Here is a 26,738-nt window from a genome sequence, read left to right as displayed (position 1 = left end):
AAGTGTATAGCATGTATTATCCTACTAAAAAACGAACATCACGCCTATAAAAAGAATTGATGAGGATTTTATTTTTTTTCCAAGCAGTAATAAAAAGGAAATTCCTGTAGTCTTAGCTACTCAGCACTTAGGAGATACAAGCTTTGTCAGACAGAAGTGTTTCAATAGGAGGAGAAAGTTGCCACACAGCCCTTGTTCAAGTCTTGCTGTTACACCGCTAATAACATTATTTTTCTTTTTTTACATGTACTCTAATTAAAAGAGGGGAAGTAAGGAAAAAAATAAATCAGACCTGCATTCTCACTTCCAAGTCTAACCACCTGAAGTAAAATCAGTACCACACTATGGTTCTTCTCTTATAAACAAGCTTTTGTACTATTCTAATCATTACTGGGTTTGCTAGAAGCTGTTTTTTCCTTAGCACGATTTTGTTATGGAGCCATGAGGAAATCACATTCAACTGAAGTTTCAGAAAAACACAAACATTTGCAGAATCAGGTGTGTAAAGATATTTCAGAAGCAGATTTTGAGAACCTTACTTTGAGAGACTGAGCAGTGTCAGCATCAGTGTCGTGGTAGAGTATAACATTGTTAGCCATGTCAAAGCTTTCACGCACACCAAGGTGGTAGAACAGTGATGGCTGCTTGGAAATATCACTCATGTCCACAACTGCAACATCTGAAATGAGAAAGGGAGGGGGAAAAGTGCTAAAAAAATAACAATCTTAAAACCAATTTTATACTAACACAAGACTTAAAATAAATCCTGAAATTACACAGGACAGACAAAGTCAATATATTCAAACAAGGATCATTTTGCCATGGTAGAAGTGAATGTTACCAGTCATATGAAGAACCTCCTCAGGAAATTATCACAGTGTTACAGTAATTGGGAGACAGAGTTTATGAATTCTGCTTGCTGTTTTGAAATCACTGCATCAGGAATATCTCAGGTAAAGAAGCAGTTCTGTATTTGTTCTCTGAGCCATGTCTGGCAGCCTGATCACCCTATACAATGGAAGGCTCCAGACCTTCAGGTGGAACTTACAAGAACAATAACAGAAAATTAGGGAAAGCTACAAGATCAAGTTTATCTTAAAAGGCTGGGGCTTGAGGAACAGGAAATCGCTAAAAAGGAGAAAAAGAAATTACAGTGAAAGCTGACTCTTAAAAGCTACAAACAAGATGCAGGGTGCAGAAACAAGGGGATTCAACCACACATAGCCAGAGCAATACTTCTGCTGCTTTTAGGTAGCATTCGGGTCAGAAACGGAAGTAAACAAGTATGTCAGTGGAAGATGACCTATACAGAATGCTAAGGAGAAAAATCCCATATTATGCAGAACAGCTGAGATACAGGTAAAAGATTCTGAGTTCGTAATTCAATTTTCATATGCACTTGAAGGTCAGTACAGAGACAAGAGGGAACTGGAAGACATTTAACTGAGTTTTTTCCTTGTTCCTTATATCCTCTATGCTACCTAAGAAAATTTTGTTTTAAAGCTTTTTAAAGGTCTGTATCTATATGTCTGTCTGCTTTTGCCACTATGGGACAGATGGATGAATTTAAACCCAAAGTATTCATAAGACTAGAGCATTGGCATTGAAACTACAGGGGACTCTGAGGTGAAAACAGATTCCAGAAACCCAGTGCAGCTGTGCAGTAAATCCTACATCTCTGAAGGAGTAACAGACAGTGTCTGTACCCACAGGGAATGACAGACAAGGGTGAGCTGCTAATAAACAAGAAATCTAAAAGCAGATCTGATGTATAAGATTCAAACACAGCAGCCAGTTTACCTGAGCTTCACTGAGGTTACACATCACAAGAATCAACACCTCATGCTTAGTATGCAAGTTCTTGGAAAAGCCTGCAATGAATATACTCTCCTGTATAATTCCATCAGGCTATGCTAACACACCACACTGGGGTCAGCCAGTCCCTTTGGTTACTGGCAGACTCTCTGTTAAAGCACAAGAAACGCTTTAAGTCCAAAGACAATTACCTGCCTTAAGACCAAAACATCACCATTCAATAAGAGGAAGAAAAAAAAAAAAAAACAACAACAACCAAACAAAAACCACAAAATCCAAACACAAAAACAAAACCCCACAGAAATCTAAACACAATCCTCTCCCCATCAAAAGAAAAAAAAAAAAACAAAAGACAAAAATACCCCTCACACCAATCATAAAATCATAGCAACATGAGAAAATCCCCATATTCCTGTGGAACTGCAAATCCCACACCATCTACTGATGATCTTGCCAGTTCAGCCAGCTCTCTGCAGCATGGACAAAATTCTTACTATACTGCACACTGCAGGATCACACAAACTGAGTGGGCTTGAAGCAGTAAATCCCAGCTCTGTACACATCCAAATCTAGATGGCCTCAATATTACAAAATCATTTTGGAAAACATAAATAATCTATAAGACAAAAGTTACAACAAACTAACAAGCAGACATAGAATCAAATACCATCTAGAAAAAAAAAAAAAGTCTAAGATCTTGGACTGCTTTTAGCACTTGTATAAACTGCTTTTGTGGAACTAGAGTGCTGTGAGATCAAAATCACCATCCTGGTAAGAGAATTTAGACAATGTATTCACACAGCACATAGATATTGCATTTTACAATACAATGTGAGCAATGATCCATAACAGAGTTTATTGAAACAAGGCTATACACAGTTCATTACCACATGTAGTAGTCTACAACTGAAATTTGTCTTCTATTGACTGCTGCCAGGTAACAATGTAAGCAGCATCAGAAACACATTAAATGGATGTAAGAACAGAAGTAAGCATCTGCATTAAAAAGGGTGATTATTCATCACTTGGATATTCATTCACACTGATAAAAGGAGACTTAGGAGAGCCAGTTTTTCTTATTTATTCACACCTCATGAACACATATATGAATAGATAATAAAAATAAATAATAAAAATAAAAAAAATTGAAAGCTAGCAGAGGAGATGAAGATGGTATCATAAAAATATTCATGCAAGTGAAAAAAAGCCTGAGGAAGATAACTGAATGGATCCAATCAGATCTTGGGAATTGAGGGATGACACAGAAGCAAATGATGACAGACAGAAGTAGAGCATCAGAAGTGCTGGTGGCTGTGGACCAGAGCAGTAATAAGAAGCTGCGTTCCCAGGGAGCTCCCCAAGATCCTTCAGCAGGAACAGCAGCAGACTCAGGGCAGGGAGGAAAGAGATCTATTACAAACAAGCTTTACTAACATGCTAATGCAATGTAGCTTGAGTCCAGTGAGCTTCAGAAATTAATACAAATTCGGGTGGAGAATAGATAACCAACAACAAACACTTATTAAAGAAGCAGAACCCTGAGACCTATCCCATGGCCAGGGTGCTGAGAGGATGGTGTTCAGTGGCCCTGATCATTGAGTCTAAGCACGCTCCCCACTATAATACTACTGCTTTTGGGGTTACATCTCTTCTTCTCGGTGTAGGCAGTTCTGTGAATCTCTCAATGAATAATGCTAATGCGACACCACAAATATTTGTTTCAGTTTTCATGTATTTTTTTTATTATTTAGACTAAAATCTTTCATCTATGCGTCTTTAAACAGAGACATAGGGCCCTGAACTTCAACCACACACTTAATATGGCTGATAAGAAAGATATAAGAATTCCCATGAACTTCCTGAGACAGATAAAAGAAATACTACAACACTAGCATCTGCTTTGCAAAGCTTGATTTATTAATAGAAACATACATCAGTCACACTTCACCCTCATCTCCCATCCTCCATATCAGGAGAGCCTGTTCAGTCAAACATACTTCTAGGCTTCCCCTTCCAAACTTAGGTTCAACCTCCTCTATTATAGACAAGTGTGAAGCAAGAGCTAATGCCAGTTTTGATCAAATCTTTTAATGTATGAGAAATTTTATGCAATAATGAAACATGTCACATAGGTCTAATAGACCAGTGGATATGGTTTTCTCTGTTCAGAAGGGAAGAGAGCAAGGGAAGGTAGAGCCCCTCCATAAGGACAGCTTTCCAAGTGAAGTGCAAAGATCTTTACAATGCTGGGATGTGTTTAATGTTGCACATGACCAATTTTGGATGTCTCTGGAACAGAACATTTAAACTTATTGTTTCATTTCTGCAGCATTCAAAAGAACATACTCATAAAAATGGGTCCTTTCACATTTCTTCTTAGATATAAGAGATCTTTTCAACTTTTTGTTTTCTCATAGTTGCGTATGAAGCTATTTTCATCCTGAAAATACTTCTGTTACAAACCCTAAAACTGATCTCACTTTATTAAGTATCTGATTGCAGTTCATTTGTCTAAGCTTTTCTTCCTGTTGCAAAACAGTTATGCTATGTGAATATTTTTTAGTGCACTAAGGTAATTTATCAGTGTTATTATTATAGTACAATCTTGATTAGGTGTCTGCATTGTTACAGCAGATAACACATAAATAATTTCTTATACTATAGTTTACATATTTTAGCACTAGCTTGCCTTTAAAGACCAGACAGGATAGACAGAAATAGCTATGACAACTGAAATGAATATCAGAGATCATTACCTGTGGTTAAACAGGAGACAATAAAACTAATCACTAATTCAACAGGAACAACATTATTACATAGGTTAAAACCAGAGGACTTATTTCTCAATCTTGAATGAACCCGAAGGCATCATACAATTTAATGATCTAAGCAAATCACAAGTCTTTGTGTGACTGTTGTATGATTTATGGCATAGCTAGCAACAACAAAAGGAAATTTTGGCACCAGATTTTGGGATTTTTAAGTTAAAAGCAGTAAACAAGAGAAATAGCCTGAAATACGCTGAAAGTTAAATGAAATCTAGAAGGCCTAACAGATGAAAGAGCCAGAAAGAGTCCGTACTCCTTTCAACTTCTAATCTAAGACTCACCTCCATCCAGCCTTATCTGTGTGGAAAGCAAGAATCTTAGTCCATTATTATGGATTCATTGTTTTTCAGCATTTGGAATCTGTTATTCACAAGCATCCTGCTAAGTTGTGAACCTTCAGATCACTATTGCTTCAGATTACTGGCTATTTGTATCAGTGTCCTCCATAGTGAGTAAATAAACAAACGTGTTATCCACAAAATCCACTGGAGGAAACTGTCCAAGTTATTCTTCAGAAGACAAAATCCTCGTAACAATCTTCAAGAATCCATAATTTAAGGATAATGTAAGGATACACATTGTTGTGGGTTTTTTTTTTTTTTTGGTTGTGTGTGTGTGTGTGTGTTTTCTGCATGAATGCATGATCCTTTAAAGGAAGTAACACCAAAGTTTTCATAAGGAAACATTCATGGTAAAATTTGAAGTGTATTTGAAAACTAGGAAGCCTTTGAAGCTTTCACTCAGGCTAAAACAAAATGCACAATACTCTCGACTTAAACATACACTGTACTCCCAGAAACCGGGAGAGGGAACAGCTCAAGGCAATAAAGTATAGTAGTAACTACAAACAGAATTGTTAAGGTAGTTTTCCAGCACAGTTTGTTATACAAGCAAACTCTGAGTGCCTTCCATTAGATCCTAAACCCAAGCCCATTCTAGTGTAAAACCACCCACTGTCAACATCCATGGCTGTCACAATGTACTGAGTTTTATTATAATCTCACTGCTCTAAAATAATGCTATGCAATCACAATCACATAGAAAAATACAAAGAAATAAACAGAAGTTACCTTAGAATATAGAAGTCTCATGAGACAAACATGCAAGATTTTTTCAATTGAAGTCCTTCTGCTTGAAACCAAGAGTATCTCAATTCAACCTCATCAAGTTTATAATATAATAGCATGAACTTTGCTGATTTCAGTGGTTTAGTATAGGGCCAGAATTGGTCACAAAAATAAAAAAACAACTAGGTAGCAATGATTTATCCTGCAATACAGATTTGTAGATATAATCACATTAAATACCATTAAAAAAAAAAAAAGTTTTGTGTATTTCAGACTAGGCTTAACTTCTTGTAGATTAAAAGCAAGTGCTGCACTTTTATGTCAATACTAACACTAAAATTCACTGTAATGGTTTAGAAATTGCTCACAAAGTAACTTTAAGAAGGAAGATTTCTCTTATAAGCTGCAATCAACTTGTGCACAAGAATTCAGTTGCAACTGCAGCCTGACAAAAAGTTTCAGCCGACTTCCTACTTCAGAAAAGTAAACACAAACATGCACTGTGGAGGTCTGACACTTTTTGACATAGCAAGGGCACTTCCTTTGGAAAGAGCATTTAGGTCACAGGCCAAAGGAACTTAGAACTCAAAGGACAGGAAATGTAAGAATTAAGTTAGATATGAATACTCAATTTGGGAAAAAAGAAGATTTATTTCTGTTCACATATAGTAAGCACTGAAGAAAAGAGTGAGATTGGGGGGTTTTATTAATGACATCAATCACAAATCGGGGAAAGAAGACAGCTTTAATATTGGCCAAATAATTTTTAATTCACTTTTTTAAAAACTATAATTATATTGGGAAGACAACAGAGAAAATTAGATTCAGATTCTAGTGTATTATCTATCCACAACCACTCTGATTAAAAAATGAAGTAAAATCTAAACAGATACAGCTCACTTTTTACAGCTCTAATGGATTCATTAAGTGTTTTAGGAATTTTGAAAACCCGAGCATCAAATGGCAAAGGTTCTGAAATGTGCTCATCCATCATTTGTCTGTCTGCTGAGGAAAACAAAAAGACAGTTGTAAAGTGGCAATTTCAGGCACACGTTGTTTTATCAAAAACAGTGCAACACCTCTAAATTGTGTTCTCAGACTGAGCTTGTTATTTGCCTTTTACTCAGTTGTGGCTTTAATCTTACCTTCATCTGTCACAGGCTTTATGCTGCAAAATGATCTACTGCTGAGAAAGTTGCATCACACACCAAAATGCAAAAGTTTTGCTTCTCTCACCTAGCAAAATGGAAGACAAGGAAAAAAAATCCTAACAATTGGGGCCCTTAGAATAGCCAGCATTATCAGAACAGCAAACACAAGGGGAAGAGTCAGATCTTTCTTTTGCATTTCTTCCTTCCTCTGTGTCAAATCTTGCTCCAGAAAGCAGTTTTCACATCCTTCCCCATAAAGTTGTTCTACTCTGTGAATGTGAACACTGTGAATGCTGAAGAAGTAATTTTAACTATGTATTAGCTGAGCAGAAGCAGCATTCTTGGCTAAGGAAATTCAGCTGTTAAATAAGTTCCTGAAAGGACCAGGCAAATCCAGAGCCTTGCTGTTGCTAGGAAACTCCAAAACTTTACTTTTCAGATGAGCCTTTCCACTATGTGTCAGCATTACTAACTGCAACAATTAGGACAATTGCTTTGCTCCACATACCACACACCAAAACTGGCAGCACCCCACCTCCAGAGACACATCTGGGAACAGCTGTGTTAAGCAAAGTCAACCAACTGGTACTTCACAGGCTGGATTCAGCTGACCAACTGCCTTTGCTTGGAAAGCAGGCACATCCACATAGAAGGAGAAGGAAGAGGAAGAAAAGCAGGCATCCAGGCTTGTTTCTAACCACAGCATTTGGGTGCATGCTGGAAAGTCCTTTCATGTAGCCTTGCAAGGCATCTCCTCCTTCCTACGCATCTAAAACATTTGGAGCACTCAAACTCAAGCTGGAGTACACTCTGCAAGTGGAGATAAGGAAGCTGGTACACTATTTTTTCATGTATAGATCACAAAAGTGCCTCACAAGTTTCAAATTCAAACCACTGGTAGAACCCCCAGCAGCCTGCAATGGTGCAGGAGCAAGTGCTTTTTGGATAGCTGTCCTGCAGGAGCTGACATGTGAAGTCCAAAGGAGCCAACAGAATAATCCAGTGTGAAAGACACAGAGGCACCAGCAGCTGAAGTCAGTAATGAATGCAACCAGCACAGCAACATGTACACAGAGCCTGAAAGCATTTTAATGTAAGGAATACAAACACTGTATTTAGTTTAGCCATAACCAGAAAGAAATTTCTTGTTCATGAGATCCGTTCTCACCTGTAACCTTTTGTCCCTTCAATTTCAAATACTTGCTTTTGGCAACAACATTTGAAAATTTTAGTCTTAGGCTATTTTCCCAACATATGACATTATAATATTACTTGGCAATTCCCATCCAGCAAAATCAACCTTCAGGATACTGCGAAAATCAGACTAACATCCAAAACAACAGCATAGACAAGACTGAAGGGCCAATGTTGATCTCTGGTTTTCATAATTCTGTATGAGTACCCATTTCGTGTCACAAACTCCACAACAGGGTTACATTCAGACCCAAACACCACAGCCACTGATCATGTTAGCACTGTGGTGTTACTTTCCACTTGTACTCAGATACCGCATCTGTCATCTGTCCTCTGGTACACAGAATACACATTAAAAATAGAACTAGAACATATTTTTCATGCTCCAGTAGCATTTATTGCAATTCAAGAGAACCTAGTATCTAAAACTATTCCTTTTTCTAAACTATGACAAAGTATTTGTGCTATATTTATAATCGATGTATACTCCTTAATATCAAAATAACAATTTGTTAAAAAAATTAAATCACTCAAGGAATTGCACTTTAGTTGAAAGGAACAGAACAAATTACAGCAACACTGCCAGTTCTAAGGGTTGATCTGTAACCTGAGTTCTCATTTATTTTTATGTTTGTGAGTTTCCTTATTCATTAGATACATCACGTGAAGACTTAAATTCTTTCCCCTGCGATTGCATATTAGGAAGTTTTTCGTTAAATGGAAGCAAGGATCCTTACAAAAGCCTTGGATACCAAAAACAAAAGCTTTAAGAAACATTCAGATATTTCTTAAATAAATTCACAGTAAAACTAAGTTTCAAACAAAGCAAGGCACTGCATTAGAATAAGAATGCAGTTCTACTGATCCAGAAAAGCAAAAACTGTGTTGAGAGCATGCATGTGCTAATTATTTCCTTAATTGATCTTTTTCAAGAAAGTCTCTTGGACTCTGCCAAAACAGAATGCAACCAGCACCCACAAGAAGTGGTGTGGGAAGAAAAATAATGCAGTTACAAGCACCTAAACTTAGAATGCATTTTAATGGTTTTGCACTAGTATGAAGGAGAAAAATATTGTAGGATTGAAACAGTGAAATACCTGAAAATAACTTGTCATTCAGAAGACAGCAGAAAACTTTGTTTGTTTTTTGTTGTTTTGTTGTTGTTGTTGTTATTGTTTACAGTTGGCAGTTTGGGGAAAGAAGGAAACACAAAACTAATCCTGAAAGAACTTTCCTTGCACCATTGAATTGCAGAAGTTAGGAAATACATAATTCACTGTAAAGAGCATATGGCTAAGCTTAGAAGTCACTTCATGTTTTCCACAACAAAGCTTTGCTTTCAGTCCTTTTTAATTTTGCCAGCCTTTGCTTCAGGTTGTTTTTTTCATTTCTAAAACATTTAACTAAAACCAACCCAGCCATTGCTGAGACTGTGTTGGAGAACTTCTTTTTCTGGCCCATGTTAAACATCTTCTCAGGACAAATTAAGAAGCCTTAATGCTTCCAAGCACCAAAAGAGAAATTTGTCAGATGAGGCAGGCTGGCTGGAAGTATTCTTGTCAGTCTCATGAAATGATGCTCATTCCAAAGCTAAAATTTCAGCAGTGAGTTGGTCAAAGTCACAGGGGAGATGTTTGGTCTCAGATGAGCCAGTCCTCACTCACTTCATTGCCAAAGCAGAGAGAGGCAAATCACTTTTAAAGCACCATTCATCTGATCTGTCAGAAGTCCACTTTAGGATTAAATAAATTGCAGCCCAGAGGTGCCTGTTTCTCTCCACTAACTACCAAGGGACTCAAACCCAAATGCAGATACCAACATCGAATGTGTTCAGTGCTATGAACCTCCTCCACAGAGCCTCACAGCTCTGCTTTGAAGAATTTTATTAACCATTAGGGCATTTCAGTCAAGAATGAGATCATCTCAGCAGGTATTTCCCTGCCCATGTTTCCACCAGCTGACCAACAAATTGGCGGCCAACAGAAGAGGACTACAGCTCTTTCTCATCACCACTGTACCCACAGTTTCTCTGCCTGTGCGAAGGCAAAGGAAGGACTGTCACAATGCAAACCCTCAGATAAGATTTCCAAAGGAGCCTCTGAAACACCAAACTCTTTCTTGAGTTTTCCATAAATCGAGAGCTCATTTGTGAATCCCAGCTTACGACACTGTTTGTTTTGGCACTCTAGAAATATGATTGTACGATAGCGTGGATGACTATTCTTTAAGAGGTGTTTTTGTATGTACTATCTCAGCTTAGAGTCTTTTCTGCTACTCAAATAATCTGATTGTTTATTTACATTGAAACATTGACTATAAGCTCCTGGCCAATGGATTAAGTTTATACTGAAATTATCACTAAAACTACCTTTAAGCCAAATGTAAGCATTACATTTCTCTGTAAGGCAATGTCATTAATTCTAAAGCTAGTAACAGACTTCACCTTTTTTGTTTGTTTCCATACCATAGCTTGTGAGCTCCTGACAACAACATAGACTCAAGTCTAAGGGAGCTAACTCACAGCAGTATGAGGGATCACAGTGTAAAAAAAGAAAAGAAAAAAAAAAAAGAATGTTCACACACACTGTCACTGGAAACTCACCCAGTTCATACCCCTTTGCCCAGCCACCATTCCTTGAGGAAGGATTGTAAAGATTTACCCACACTGGGCCACAATCATAGTCACTGATCATCTTTAGTTACCAACCACAATCACATCAGATGAGTCTTGCCAAGGTCTGCACACAGCTAATATATGAATTCCAAAAGTTGTGATATGCACAAGAGATCAATATTTCTACCATTTCTTTGTAAAATTTCAGCCTTCAAGCTCCTGGATTAGAAATTGAGACAGAGGCAGATGAATGCTTATGCCTGCCTGCAACTCCTGCTGCTTTCCCATGACCCACAGCTTCTGTTTCTCTCTTCCCATTCTATCCTCCTCTTATCCTTCAATCAATATTTAACTTGCTAATTTCTGCCTTAGTGCTAGCAAGCAGCAGCTAGAAGCTCCATCACTGCAGTCTATCAGTCCTGTGAGTGGCATTGGCTACTGGGCTTCCCGCTAGCCTCCTAGAAAAGCACTTCAAGAAACTTTATAATCTTAATTTCTTCCCATTGTTGTAAACACTTAATTTCAAGAAAACACACCTTTTACATATCATACAATAAAACACAGTTGCATTAGATTCTGTAAGTAGTGGAAAATACTCTGGGCTAAGATAATACACACACAAACACCTCTTAAATAATAGTCATCCACACTGTTGTATAATCATATTTCTTGAGTGCCAAAACAAAGTACTTAAATTTGCACTGGCTGTTATTTAAACCTTGTAAGCATGTACCCAATACAAGTTGTTTGTTTGTTTTGTTGTTGTTGATTTTGTTTTTCTTTTGTTTTTTTAAAAAGGCAAATTAAAGAAATTTGCTATTTCAGTTGGTATCCATCATTTGACTACATATCATGCGAAAACCAACAACCATTAATCACTGCAAGTTTTAGGAAAAATAATCCTTCCTTTCAAAAGCCAACACATAGTGTGAAATACTCTATATTCACTACCTAATTATTGTTGAAATACACTGAAGAATCTCAACATTCTGAGAAATTTTTTTAAACACCACAGCTCATAGCAGACAAGTGACTAGGGGGTGTGTGGTGAACAAAGCAGATCCCAATGGCCTCAGCAGCTGCAGAAGATGAGCAGACACATGGTGACAGAGACTGGCAAGATTGCAGGAAGAGAAAGGGCAGTATCACGGCTTCAGCAGCTGAATGCCTGCAAAACTGTATTCCATTCCTGATTTTTTCTGCCCCATAGCTGCTGCATGATGCTACCCTCGTCACATAAACTGAGATTTCAGAGATGGTCTTGGTGACCATACAGTTATTAGGATTCTGATTTTCACAGGGGGGGTGGGGGGAAGAAATAATCAAAACACCCCACTGGAACCCAAAAAGTGGCTTTGAAAAACAGAGTCCTAATTTTAAATGTAGTTTGTAACAAACCAAATGCCTTTAAATGGAAGAAAATTCCTAATATTTCACCTAAGCTAGTCCATTTTATCATCCAGTTGTACCTCAGCATGAGTAACAGCTCATAGTTTCTGATTTAGCACCTGTAGTCTTCCATTGGTGAAACAGATAAGCATCTACAGAGCAATTAATATGCCTGAATCCTACCTCAAAAAAGACTGATATTTGCACTTCCCATGTGTTCATTCAATCTTTATACTTAAATGAATAATACCAAAGCACCATTCAAAACTTCTCAGAGTATTTAAATAATCTACATTTGTTTCCCTTTCTGTTATTCACATACACTAGGCAAACGAAGATTCCAGAAGTCAGTTCCTTCTTGCTTTCTACCAAATTCATTATCACTGATTGAAAAAGGGTTCCAAATCTACATATCCAGGACACTATGAAAATACTTATTCATCACAGATAATCTGAGGAAGATACCTGTTCAGTTATTTTCCCTGTTTGTGTATTGTTAGTATACTGAAAAATTTGACACAGATGCTAGACAGTCATAATGAGTAGATGTCTCACATCATACACACTTTTCACTATGCCAGGTCATTAAGAATAGCATTACTTCCTAAAATTTCTCTGCAAGCCAAAAAGCCTACTAATTCTATAGAATCTGGATTTTCTCTGCCTTTATTTAATAGCAGAGAAGCAAAGAAACAGTGGAGTAAATTAAAGCCAGGTGCTTCACACTTGTCTGCAGTACTATATGTGTGTCACATGAGAGTATTTCCACTGCACTGTTTACTAAAGCTGAGCGAGCCAGTTAAGCGAGCATACAGAAAAAACACTCTAATCCTGAATCCAATTTGAATCTGGCCTGTAGTTTGGGGAGAAAAATGAGAAAGGTGAACTTTATTCAACTCTTCCTACACCCCTGCACTTCCTTCACTGGGTCATAAAAGGCAGTGAAAGGGGATGAAGTCTCAAAAAAAAAGATTGCTTATGGGATAATCTGGCCTAAGTGACATTAAGAATTCTTGAGTATGAAATTCAACGAAAAAGGATGTTTTCTCCTCTCCAACTGCAGGCAAATCACCTTCTAGGCCAAGGAGATTTAGATAAGCTCCAAAGCTTCAGATATTTATCCAGGCTAAGCCACTTGAGAGTCACCCATCATTTAATGTGAAATATCTTGGCTGGAAAGAACAAAATACCTGCCAAATCTGCACATCTCCAACAGGTCAAACACTGGCCAACGTCCTATACCAAAAACTATTTTCTGCCCAAAGTGATGTAAGAGATAAGAAAAGTAATAAAAATAAAAGGCACTAGAATTGAAAGAAAAAATGTTCAGTACACTAAAGTTCATAAGTCTGGGTTAAGCTAAAACTGTTATTCTTTTCTTTAAGAATTAAAAATATAGCATATGCAGATAAATGAGAATTTCCTACTCTGAATCTTTTTTCCTAAATATTTCTTTAAAAACAAACATCAAGAGCACTGGGAACTTGCATGTACCAAACTGAGGTATCCCATCTTATAACTAGATCACAGATTTCCCCTTTATACTGCTAGACTTCCAGACTTTCATTTAGGACTCACATAAAAGCACAACAAATTATGCACAGGGAAAATGCTAACTGAGAAAAGGCAGTAATACTGAAGTGCAAATCAAAAGAAAGTTTACATAAAGCCACAGCATCCTCCATGAGCCAAGAGACTTGGCACTCACATATAGATACAGAGTTCTCGATTTAATATTCTGGATGCTGGGCAGATATGGATTCAGTCTGCTATATTTAGCTTTCCTGCAAGCAGTACAAGCTTTATGTGCCAGCCTAAGAGATTGCATGCACTAATGAAAAAATCCCTATGCACTACTGTACAGTGTGATTTCAAAAACACACAACATCCTTTAAAAAAAAAAAGAGGAAAATCTATTTCAAGGCATTAAGTAGTGATCAATAAAATCTAGAATTTCAGCAGCAGCTGTCCTTTCCAAAGCAAGTCACAACCACTATCTACCTAACCTTTACCTATCACATAAATACAGTACACTGCTTGTAGGCAAGGAACATTAAACATGAACACAGCTGATGTGTTATCACAGCACATCCATTCTAGATTTCCCTACTTTAACTAAAATTATAACTAAAAGTAAGATACACAAAGCTAATCATCATAGGATCTCTCTAGAGTCAGAGGAACACTAGTACTTTCAAATTGTGATTCATCAGATACAATGAATCACACAAAATTGTGATTTTATAAGCAGCCTCCAAACGTGATTTCCAGCATTTATTAAATGTAGTCTAGCATGGTTTGCCCCAAAACACACATACACAAAGTTGTCACAAGATGAATGCCAGCATGGATGTTGACAATCTAAGCTTAAGCACTCAATGGTGTATTTTTTTCTCTTTTTAATAAATCCCAGAATAGACTGTTTGGTGGGTTTTTTTTTCCTTGTAAATTTAACCCTACAAGTATTGTTTTGAGGTTGATTTCTTGCAACATTGTATTTATCACACAGCTGAAGTTTTTACACTGTTGTTCAAATCAGCAGTCTATGAGTACTTTCATTGTCCAAAGTCCCAAACAGACTTCATGAAATCTCTGGCACTTCTTGCTGGAGCATCCTTTTCTTCTTCTTTTGGGTAAAGACCATAGTCAGATTTGGGGATGATCACCAAAGAAAAAATGAAAACAAATCTAAAAAACCCGAGGCTGCAGAGGCAGTGAGCATCTTTATTAACGTGTAAGTTTTTCTATTAAGCAAATTTTTGCTTTCAAAGATTTCCGAATTCTGTGTATCACACCTTGTGTAGAGAGGATGGGTGCCAAGCCATAAAACTAAGATTGCCCTATCCCAGAGTTGTGCATATTCACCCTAGGTCCACTTCTCTGCATTGCCCCAGTGATCACAGCGTAGTGTATAGTTCACAGACTCAACTTCAGCAGTGAAAAAAACCCTAATGTTTGTTGTATCCACCAATCTGAAAATTAGTTTACAACACTAAACTGGCAAAAAAAACCAATTGCACATGAGTGGAAGAACTTACAGGCCTGTGCCTGTACCTAAGGTTCGAGCCTGGAAGTAAGGTTTGAGCCATGGACCAGGGAGAACACTGAATTTTATACCACTAGAGTCTGCATGCTTGTTTTACTGGCAGTTTCAGGTGCAATGAAGAAAAAATAAATACACTGATTAGTGCAGTGAGGTTTTCAGATGGCAAGCAGTTCCTAAGAAAATGTTTTGGAAATTTTTGTTATCAGGTCATCCAAACACTGTGCAGGCATTTTTGATGCACATGGACTGTGTACTTTCAGCATACGGCAGTGGAATCTTCCTACTACTTCTGATACTGCCTGATTTTACTTGACTAAAGTAGCTCTAATTCAAAGATTAAGTTACCACAATCAGAACAACGATATTAACTGTGATAGACTATATGTAAGAAATTAGCATCACCGGGATGCTATTGTTGAATCCATACCATGATTATGTCATTACCAGCCTGAAAGATACAAGAGAAGGCAGAATGTAGTTCCCTGTGTTATGCTGTCTCCAAAGAAAGGACATTACCAGTCACATCCACATTACCAGTTCCCAGCTCCAGTTTCATCTTGTCACTCTCAGAGCAAACACGAAACTAATAAGAAATCTCTCCCCTCAACACATACACAAATCAGTAGATTTTTTAAAACAACAATAATCTTTTTTCTTTCTCCAGCTGCTGTGAGTGAAAGACAGTAACAGGAGGGTTAATGCAGCTAGTTGCACCTGAGAGAAATTATAACAGAAATAGATTTTTCTGCATTAGACAAAACTACAGCCTTTCTGTGACTGGCAAGTCAAAGATGCTTGATTCAATACAATTTATCCTGGTTGAGCTAGCTACTAAATATTTCTAACAAATTTAAAGGCAGGGGAAGGAGAGAGGACAGCAATCAAGTGGCAAATAAATAATTCTCCCAAGCGTAAACCAAGTAACTCCCCTGTTATTTTCACCACGGTTTCATGAATCCACACCTCTCTTTTTGACAGGTTTGTAGGCAATGGAATACCACAACTCATGGGAAGCACTTCTGATATCACTAGGAAACTGAAGAGTTTTAGGGAAATCTCATTATCGTGCTGATTTACATGGGAGTTTGTTTATTTGCTTTCTAGAACTAATTTCGTTTGCACTTAGATTTCAAAAGCTTTAGATACTATGTGAACAACATTTCTCAAATTGTTGAGAGGCCAATGACCAGTGACTGAGTTACAATGCTCTGCATGAAGGTGTATTTTCCTTAATGGGAGAAGAAGAAACATAAACAGCAGACTCCAGACATTTCCTTCTGTAACTTGATACAAAATGAAACAGAAAAGATTGCACTGAGCAAAACAGGGCTAAAAAGCACTTCAAGATAATTCTATTTAAAACTAACTTTTGTTTCTTACTTTAAAGAGATACTGAAGAATTTTTAAACATAATTTAAGCAAAAAAGTAGTATATACTACAGTAGACATGACTATATGTGTACAAGTTCAGCTATGACAAACTAGAGTACTTCCCTTAATACTGGATTTAGCTGTGCCATCCCAGATCAACAGAAAGCTAGGTATGTAATCCTAGTAGTGCCATTACTGGTTTGGATTTGTGCCTGTCACCAGAGCCCACTTCAGTTAATGAAAGATCATGCTTACCAAGGTGGGGATCATGCACTTGCAATGCAATAAAAGCTGGGGTACATTTTTTAAAGTTGTGAATCCCATTTGGCTTTAAGCTCCAAGGCATTACTGTTGTTGAACTACTGACTTAGACCAAAGTTTGAGTGCTCAGAAGCTTTACCAAAGAATATCTAAGAAGTTTCAGTTCCACCACCTTAAACACCACAGCAAAACCTTTTACCTTGCCAGGCTAAATATTACAAAGGATTAAAAAAGCAAGCACAGTTTATCATGACACAGTGATCCAATACTTTTAACCATCAGAGTTCACGTCCCAGTTTTGGTTCCCTCCTTGCAGGCTACAGTGATGCAGCTTTTGCTCCTGGTGTGCCTCTATAGCCACCCCAATCTCTCAGGAAAAGGTAAAGGTAGTAGCGGCACCTCTGAGAGAAAGAAGGTGCAGTCATACTGTGGGACATGTTTGGGCCATCAGTGGCCAGCTGAATCCCACTGACCTCGGCAGAGACTGGAGCTATGCTGTTTATAGCAAGGCTGTGCCAGGGAGCAGCTCAAAGCAACAGCTGCACTCCCTCTCTTGGCTTGTCTCAGGCACCCACATCACTGCTCAAAGGTACCCTGAGGCTAAAGCAATTCACATCCTGCTGAGAGCAAGGCAGAGACTACCAAGCTCATAAATTTCATCTGCAAGTGGCAAACTACGTTGAAGTTCTCCTAAGACAGACCCTACATCTATCTTGACGGCCTAACTTTCAGATTTAGGACAAGAGAAAGCAGCCTCAAGTTGCTCCAGGGAAGGTTAAGATTGGATATGAGGAAAATTTTCTTCACAGAAAGGGTTGTCAGGCATTGGAACAGGCTGCCCAGGGAAGTGGTTGAGTCACCAACCCTGTAGGTGTTTAAAAGACATGTAGATGTGGTGCTTAGGGACATGGTTTAGTGGTGGACTTGGCAGTGTTAGGCTAACTGTTGGACTTCGTGATCTTAGAATAATTTTGGTTGGAAAAGACCTCTATGATTCTATGTAACATCACTGCAGTGTGAAAAGAGGTAGCAGCCGGACCAAGCAACCACCACTGGGGCTGCTCCCCCATGTGCATGAAAGCAGCGGTTTGCCTGGATTGTTAGCTGAACACAGGTCTGCAGCCAGAGAGTCTGAACTTGGGACCATCTTATAAGCAGAATACAGAGGAAGAGAAAATGTCTGGAGTTCTCGTCCAAGTTCTGCACAAATTCCTTACACATCAGTAGAGCTTTACCTCAAGCTTCTATTCCTACAAGCCAGGAACATTAGTTACTTTTTAACTAGAGAATACATCAACTTCTGGTAACATGCAATTTAATCATTAAAAAAGCCATGTATGATTACACTGATAAAAGCAGGACATGACTGCAGAACATAAAATAAGCTACTGCATATCATAATTCATCTGTTTCATGGAAAGACAGAAATTAAAGCAATGTAATTAACTCACACATAAGTAACTATGTATCTTTTTAAAAAACAAACAAACAAACTTAATTTTGTGACCTCAGGCCTCACGTAAAAGATTCTTAAACCTATGAAGAATATGCTACACACAGCACAGCAAGACTGAAAAAGCATGTAATCACTGCAAAGATGATGAGTGGCCAGGAACCAGCAGGAACCTACAAAAGCAGCCTCGTGTCCCCCGCCCAGGTTGATTCAAGCCTGTCAGCCTCAAGTACAGTTTCTTTTCAGGACCTCTCTGGTATCACTCAAAGTCAACCTGAAATGCAGCAAGGGATTTGCTTGCAAGAAATCTGCTTGCAAACATCTCATGGTTAAACGGCACAGCAGATTCCTCCACAATAACTTAGGAACTATATTTAAAAATGTTTGTATATGATTTTTAAGCAAAATAAAATAAAGGTAACCTTTAGAATTCACTGACTGGTAGGCAGTCAACACTTCATTTTTCTCCTATCAGTAAGCAGAACAACATTTACTTACATGAAGAATTCCAGAAGTGTTTCATTAAAAAACAAAAAACAAAACCCCACAAACAAACAAACAAACAAAACCAAACAAAAACATTTAAGTAAACAAAACAAAAACCACCCTAATTGCTGTGATTTCAAGCTCTGTGTGACAATGGGTCTTCAGATCAATTGCAGCTCAAGATAGATGCAGTAATTCAGAACAACCTGAAATGTTCAGATTTTCTACATCATTCATAATGGTTGTAATGGGCATAAAAGCTTCTGTCTAACTAAGTCTATTTAGTGAGACTCAATAAGACTTTTAATAATAGAATGAAAATTCTTACTTGCAGAGTAAATTACAACAGGAACACACAATTTGTATTATAGTCAGGGAGAAGATTTCTTCCCAGCTGATTCAACACTTAGAAACACCTGTAGTGCTCCCAGCTACAAAATCCAGTGACACAGGGTTCACAGTCAGCCTCAGGAAGAGGTCTCAGATCTAATATTTAAGCTCAGGAGGAGAGGAAGGCAAGCAGAGAAAACTGAAAGTTTTGGGTTGGGTTATTTTTTGGTTTTGTTGCTGTTTTTTCAGGCAAGTGAATCTGAAGCAGAGGAAAGGGGGGGAAAAAAAAAGTGCATGCCTAGCTTTTTTTCGGTTATCCAAAAGTCATGGCACAGAAATGAGCCACTTCAGAGAGACAGTGCATGCATGTGTACATACTCTCACCTTGGAACGACTAAAAAAGTCCAAATTTTGTATGGTTAGCACCAGATTTTTAGAGGTAAAAAAAAAACTTCATTCAAAGCTTCATTCAAAGGTAGGACTCATACTGGGTTTTGGATTGTCAGTATTTCTTTCTGTATTACTCATTACAAATAAAAGAGAAGTTGGTCCAAAAGCAGAAGTAATAAACCAGATTCTCTCTCCATTAGAGAATCAAGTATATTTCTTCTTTTTGTTTTTAACATCTTCATCATTTTCCTAACACAGTTCTGATTGTGCATTTGTCCCATGGCAATATACCAAAGAAAAGTTAATGAATTCCATATAAGCTATTTATGATTATTTATTTATTTCTAAACTTGTTCAACTGACATTAAAGGAGCTATTTTTAGAACACGCACAAGTTGAACCAAAGTAAAGCCTTTAAGGTTACACAAGGAAAAAGCAACAGAGTTGATACAAAGACTTTTTCACAGGTGACAGATAGAAAATAACGTTCTCCACAGTTGAGTTAAGCATGCAAATCTCTGAGTGCAAATAAGTATTTCTGCAAGAAGGCTTCATGTTAGAAACTGACCTCAACTAGTACCATTAAAGGAAAATACATCTCTTGAATGTACCACATGTATTACAGCACCTGAGGTGTATCGTAACATAGTAACACATAGACTTGATGGATTGCCTCAGGCTTGTTACTATCATTTAAAACCCACCTCGCCCGCTTGGATATAAAAGCATTACATTACTGGCATATTACAAGGTCTTGTTATCAGCAAAATCTGGTTCAATGGCACAATGCAGAGCTTTTCTGGCAACACCTGTCATCACTCTAGGTGTGCAGCACCATGCAGAGACAAAAGATCAGGTCCCAATAGCTCTGCTTTTGTATTAAAGCAGCACAATATCCAGCCTAGTTGGTCCCAGCCTCTCAGTCACCACCTTCTCATTCTGAAGATGGTTGGTCTGCTTCTCTTCATGTTTCTGTATTCTAGTGTATATACATCTCCTGAGATTTAAAGCAAATACATGACTAGACATTGAGCCACTTGCAGGGAAAAAGAATGGAAAGAACAAATATTAAGTATTCCTCAGAAAAACAGTAAACTCTGCCTGCTGAGGTAGGCACTGTTCACTGTCACACCCACGGACAAAGATAAATTGCAGCAGGAAGGTTTGTCAAAGTTTATCTAAGAAGTTATTGCCCTCAGCTGTCAATTCTTACTTTCCTGTCAGAGATTACAATCCCTGTGGCAGAGTCAGCAAGACAAGCATATGCCTCCAGATCAGCTACACTACTTACCATGCCACATATTAGCTTAAACTAGTGACAAATATTTACTGTATGCTGACATACTAGCCTTTGGGCCGAAGAAGTTGAAGCATCCCTGTCAATTCTGAAGTGGGGATACTGGGCTGTAGAGGGCTTCAGAGCCAGCAGCTGGGTACAGGCAGCAATAATTCCCTCAGTGGCTGCCAGAGCCTGAAAATCAGGATCCAGAACATGTATTTCCTCCTTCTCATGGTGTAACACAAAGAGTTTCATGGACAAGAAATCAGGGTTAAGGATGGTTAAACTATGGTACAGAAGTAAGAAGGACCCGTTTCAGGCTCTGTCTGGGCCCTCTCCCAAGTCTAACACTGTCTCTGAGTGAGGATGTGGCTGTGGAGACAGGTATCAAACAATGCATTTTGGGGCTGTCTTATCATGCTGTCTTATCATTGGTCAGAGAAGTTTATACTTAGCAAAACAACAGAAGCAAATTTCAAAATATTCCACTGTCCTCACAAATGATCTGACAATAATTTCCTCTCTCGCTTGTCTTCCTTTCAGTCAACTCATCCTGCTGACTTCAGTGATGGCAGCCATCTCTAAACGCTGTGGTCAAGTGGCCAAAGAAATATTCCAAGCCTCAGAACAGATTGCTGCACATCCCTCATGAGGTAAAAGTATTATTAACTACAGAAACAGGATTTCACAGAACCAAAATGGAAACATCTAAAACTCATACAACTGTAGAGGCCACTCCTTTACTCAGCACTGTAGCCACATACTGTGGCACTTGAGGCAATAAGCCTTGACAGAGTTTCAGGTAGACAAGTAAAAGCCACTTCTCGTTCTACCTAGCATCATCTTTCCACTGGTACAGATTAGACATGTAACTCTGACATCATCTTTGCTTTCATAGTAAACACAGAACAGAAAGATCCTTTGCAGCTATAGTAAGAGCACAAAGAGGCTGAATGACTGTAACATCACCAAGCCACACTCACCTTTTTACTACGTCTCTTAAGCTATTTATGAATGCACTATAGTGCCTGTAGTTTGATTTTTTGCATGGGATAATCCTGAAGAATTTTCAAAATCCTCAGTTAGCTCCTAGAGTCACTGTTTCTGTGTAAAATTGCTTTGATGTTGTGCAAAAAAGCTTCACACCAATGCCCAGGATCTGTGGCTTTCAATATAAAAAGATTTTGTCTCTTTCTTCCCAGCAATACAATCAATGTATGCAAGCATCCTTATTACACAGAATCACACAGAATGGTTTGGGTTAGAAGGGACCTCTGGAGATCATCTAGTCCAATCCACCTGCTGAAGCATGTTCACCTAGAGTAGATCTCTATTTCCATCACCCACTTCTGCATAACATGAATTAGTCTGTTGACAGCTTGTTTCTAGCACAGACTGAGCAAAGAGACCTCATCTTTCTGTTATCAAAAGCCCTTATTTTACAGTTTGGTTTGGTCTTGCAAGTGCTGTAGATCTCCTTTAGCAAAGCATCTTAGAAAGTTTAGCGATTTCTTAAGGTAAGGGTCATCTTGCATTGCCTACCAGTCTGCAATAACTATTAATAATTTATGCCTTAAGTCACACTTCCATTCATTATAAGATTTCAGATGATGGAAAGTCAGTAATGAGTATACTCAAGGAGAAAAGAGACATCATACTTTTATCATGGAATACAGGTGTACACAGGTGCAGCATTCTTCTCAGTGGTTTACTGAAAAATCATCTACTAGAAAATCTGCCTGCAGACAGATTTGATCTGTTGATCTTTTTCTTTAGTCTGTCCTTAAAGTTTTGATGTCAAAACCAACAAGGTACCAATTCCAAGAATCATTACATTATAGATTTATACTAAATAAGATAGATAAGCTTGCTGGGGAGGAGGCATGACTTATGACTCTAAGTAAATGGGTACAATTTCCAGCAGAATGGGGGAAAGGGGATAACAGCTAGCACTTTTGACAAAGATCCTGTCACTGCTATTCACAATGACATGGACCTCACTGCTCAGTCTTTAATCATTAGTAGAAACTTACTGGTTAAGGTTCCAACTATCAAACCAAGAGATGGTAATGGGTAAGTATCTTTTAGAACTCCCACTCTCATAACAGAACAAGAGGAAATATTTATCAAGGTTCTGCCCATGGTGCACAGAATGTAAATATATGTTTTAATAGATATCTTTAGTACAGGAAACATCTGTTTGATATCTTTCACAAGCATTAATAAAGCTTCTTTAGGTTGTTATTTGCTGGTTTTTGTTTTTTTAAGTAAACACAGAGTTATTTCCTAACACAGAAAGTTCATTATGAGTCATAAGATTGCTCATATTAAAACTCATTCTTAATATTGTTCTTCATTAAGAACTGAATTGCCAACAATTCCAATCCAACACATTCTGGAAAGAGAATACAGCAACAATGAACTGTAACTATAAAATATAAAACCTTAAAAGGGCCAATTTTTCAAAGACTAGAGAAATTGCAGGGCAGCAGATTAAGACTATTGTATGTAAATGAACAAAAATAAGATTCAGCATTTTTGGATAATAGCTTGATATGTATTCAAAAACATGAGCTGGGGAGAACTCACCAATAAACAACACAGAGCAAGAAAACAAGAAGCACATGACAAAAGTTCTCAAGAATGACAGATCTTTGTACATAAATTGAGAACTGTAGAAGCAACACTTCAAAATCTAAGGTAATGAAAAATCCAAGAAGGAGTTTAGGCCCACTGCTAGCTGATACCAGAAAGAAAAAAAAAAGGGGGAGCAAAAAAAAAAAAAAAGGGGAAATCAAAACAAAAAATGAAAAGTGTAACAGACACTTTTTGGCCCTTTTGCAGAATGAGGCAACTACTCCATATGACACTCTTAAAAAACCAAAAAATTTCCCCATCCCCAGCATGTAGGAGGAGGAAATGAAACAGCAAATACATTATATTTCAATGTGCCAGCATAATTTTATAAGTTTAAATTTTAGAAGTGTAAAGGTTCTCACTGAAGATTTCTCTGAACACTGATTTTAGACATAGCATAGGAACTGGGAAAACTCCAAAGGATGGGGCAAATGTCAGTACAGCACAACTATTGGGGAAAAAAAAAAAAAAAAAAAAAAAAGACTAAAGAGAAGTACGGATATGTCACATATGTTCAGACAGTACCTGCAGCAATGCAAGAACAGAAAACCTATTAAGAATGTTAATGTTACAAGAACTACTTATTCAAATATTAAAATAACAGAAGGGCAAAATAAATACTCCATTCAAATGATGGTTTATACGCAACAGCATTTTTTTTAAATTAAGGATGGTTGCAGTTAATTTGGGGCCCTTGACAATAAAGTAATGCTAAAATACAACTAACACATTCAGCATGGTTTTCAAAAAGAGTATATACAGACATAAATCTCCGCTTCTTCACAGCTTGCAGGTCTGGTTGATAGGTGACTCATGTCAATACACTTGAGTTTCTTTTAATACAGGTAACTTGATTTTAAAGGATGCTTTGACAAAATGCTTACAAAATAAAGGTATACATTGCACAGATTAAAAAGTTGTCCCTCTGGCTCATCTCAAAATTCTAGTACTGGAAAGAAATCCACACAAAGACTATTTTGAACAGCCTCCTTTGGAACAACTCCTACTTCAGCACTATTCAATGAGTTTTCAATGGACATTTAAAACAATATGAAGTATCTGCCGACTAAACCTGGACATCAGTGTGTTACAGTAGTATCCAGTAACAAGGTGCTTTACTATGAGAAAGTATTGTTAATCACCAATAAAATTATCTTGGTCCTACAAGATTACCTGAATGCAAAAGTCTGCAAAGGTAGGCCACACTCTCAGACAAGAGACACCCACTTCAGAATGCAGCAACTTAAGAAAACATTTTAATTAACTGTCTCAAGCTCTCAGTACAATGCAGAGTAGATGAGTGCATAACATATTAGCAGGTCTATTAGTAAGAACAGAGAAATCACTTTGCATTGATGGGACTATAAATACACTGTTATGCTTACCTTCAAAAGTGCTACAAAAATACCGGAGATACACAAAGAAATTGTTAGTTCACGGTTGTGAACTAGGACACACAAAGAATATATTTCTTATACACTTTTCAACCTTGCAAGTAGAGATATAACAGATCCCCTGACTGTAGAAGTTAAAAACCAACAGCAGATGGGACATTCCTCAATATTTGGGTGACTTATAAGGGTATGAAATGAACTCATCATCACATGAGAATTTAAAATAAGATTGAAGTTTTAAGAAGTATTCTTTAACACATCTCATGAGCAAAACAAAGGTCTTCTTCTGAAATAGTCATCAACATGGACTCAACAGTACTGCCTGCTCATACAGATACAAGAAAAAGTATATCTGCACCATGTCCGGCTACTCACCTTGACTAGTTTTAATCATACCTATGGACTCAGGGGCTTGCTCTGCTGGATCACAAAGCTCATTATTCTCTTCAACGCTGCCCAACCAGACAGGTGTTTTGAGTGGAGAAGAGACAGCAGCTTACTTTTGAACCATCAGAGACCAGACACCAACTGGAGCCCAGACAGGGTGGGCAACACTCACAAGTCTTCTTCCTTAGGGTAAGTTTCTACACTCTCTTGTTCAGAGCAATCCTGGATCGCTCTGTGCCTGGCTCTGTGCAAGCCAGTTTGGCTATCCAGGTCTGGAGTTCGAGAACATGAACCATCTGCTCAGAGGCTTCTGCCTGGCCCGTCTTCGTGCACTGTCTTGCTCTGAGCTCCCAGCCAGGCTGGCAGCTGGAAGAGCTCTGGAGAGTCTTAGCAAATCACACTAGCAAGAAGTTTGCTACTCTTTAAGGTTTGGTTGGTACCATAGGATACACAGCCCTGCTGGGGCAACACACTGTGGTGACTGAAAGAGCTGGTGTAAGGGCCTGAATTTTTTCTCGTACCTCTTCCATATGCATGATGCTCCTGAAAAGCAGGCTTTTGTTCCCTTTAGATGAGGTTCCCCTTGCACCCTTTTTCCTGTCTCCAAACTTCTTCTCAAGACCTCCCTCACAGCCTCACATTTGCCCCCTTTTCCCTCTTCTCTGGTCTACGCAGCACCACCTTTATTGAGCCTTTCCCAGTTCAGCCGGCTGTGACCCCAAACAACTCGGTAAGGTGGCACCGGGCAGAGGCAAGCCTGAGCCCCCGCCCCGCGGCCCCGCCTCAGCCCAGCCAGCTCACCCGCGTCGTAGAAGGCGTCCAGCACCGTCGTCTCCCCGAAGTCCAGCTCCCCGAAGTTGACCGTGCCGAGTTGAGCCCCCTCGGCCTCGCAGGCCCGCAGCAGGCACTGCCGCGCCCCGGCCTCGGGGCTCCGCGCCCCGGCGCCCCCCTTGGGCGGGTCGTTCAGCACGTACACGGCCCGCAGGCAGCGCGGCCGCGGGGCTGCCGCTCCGGCTTCTGCCGCCTCCCCACCGCTCGCCGCCGCCGCCTCCGCCTGGCCGGCGGCCGGCAGCTCCGGCTCCGCGCAGGGGTGCGCCGGCTCCGCCGCCCCACTGCTGCCCGCGAGGTTCTCCATAGCGGCGTCGAGGGCTGTGGGGAGCCGGTGCCTGCCGGCAGGTGCTCAGGCAGGGCCGCGCCCCATCGCAAGGAGTTGGGCAAACTTCGGGGGCGCAGAGTGAGGCGGCTCCCGCCCGCGCTGCTCCCCTCGCCTCCGCGGCTGGGCGGCACCGCGCCCCGGCGGGCGGGCACGGAGGCGAGGTGGGACAAGGTGAAGGCAGCCGGCGCGGAGCTCGGCACCGCCCTCCCGGGACGAGACAGAACAACCTGAAGCAGCTGCACGGCGCGGACTTAAGCCCAGCTGCCCCTTCAGCCCGCAGCGACACGGCCTCGCCGTGCCTTCTCAGGGCACACACCCCGCTTTCCTACGCGGTACTGAGAGAGAGGAAGCACCAGCGGGGCGACCGCGCCTCGTTTATTGCTCCCCTTCCCCGCCCCTCGCTGTGCGGGCAGCGGCTCCGCGCACCGCCCGCCGCTCCGCTGTTAAAGCCGAGGCTGTTGTTACTTCACACGGTGGCACCGTGCGCCCG

The 26,738-nt window shown here is 39.3% G+C and overlaps 1 protein-coding gene across 3 annotated transcripts in view; it reads right to left on the bottom strand.

Annotated features, from left to right (window-relative positions):
* MAP3K15 (mitogen-activated protein kinase kinase kinase 15) overlaps positions 1 to 26,320 on the bottom strand; it is an 86,583-nt gene extending 60,263 nt beyond the window's left edge. For 2 of the 3 annotated variants that reach the window (XM_065840813.2, XM_071812520.1), the window contains exons 1-2: positions 25,894 to 26,318; positions 540 to 679 (exon numbers count right to left, since the gene is read on the bottom strand). In XM_065840813.2, the coding sequence (XP_065696885.1) occupies positions 540 to 679; positions 25,894 to 26,227 (474 nt within the window). In that variant the 5' untranslated portion in view covers positions 26,228 to 26,318. Of the gene's footprint in view, positions 1 to 539; positions 680 to 25,893 lie in introns of all 3 variants that reach the window. The other variant, XR_010651548.2, reaches the window with a different exon arrangement.
* Positions 26,321 to 26,738: the final 418 nt, after the last annotated feature.

Source organism: Patagioenas fasciata, chromosome 1 (assembly GCF_037038585.1).
Source record: "Patagioenas fasciata isolate bPatFas1 chromosome 1, bPatFas1.hap1, whole genome shotgun sequence".
In the NCBI taxonomy this organism is placed as follows: Eukaryota; Metazoa; Chordata; class Aves; order Columbiformes; family Columbidae; genus Patagioenas; species Patagioenas fasciata.
The sequence above is the reverse complement of the archived record's forward strand: the minus strand, read 5'-3'. Positions and strand labels throughout refer to the sequence as shown.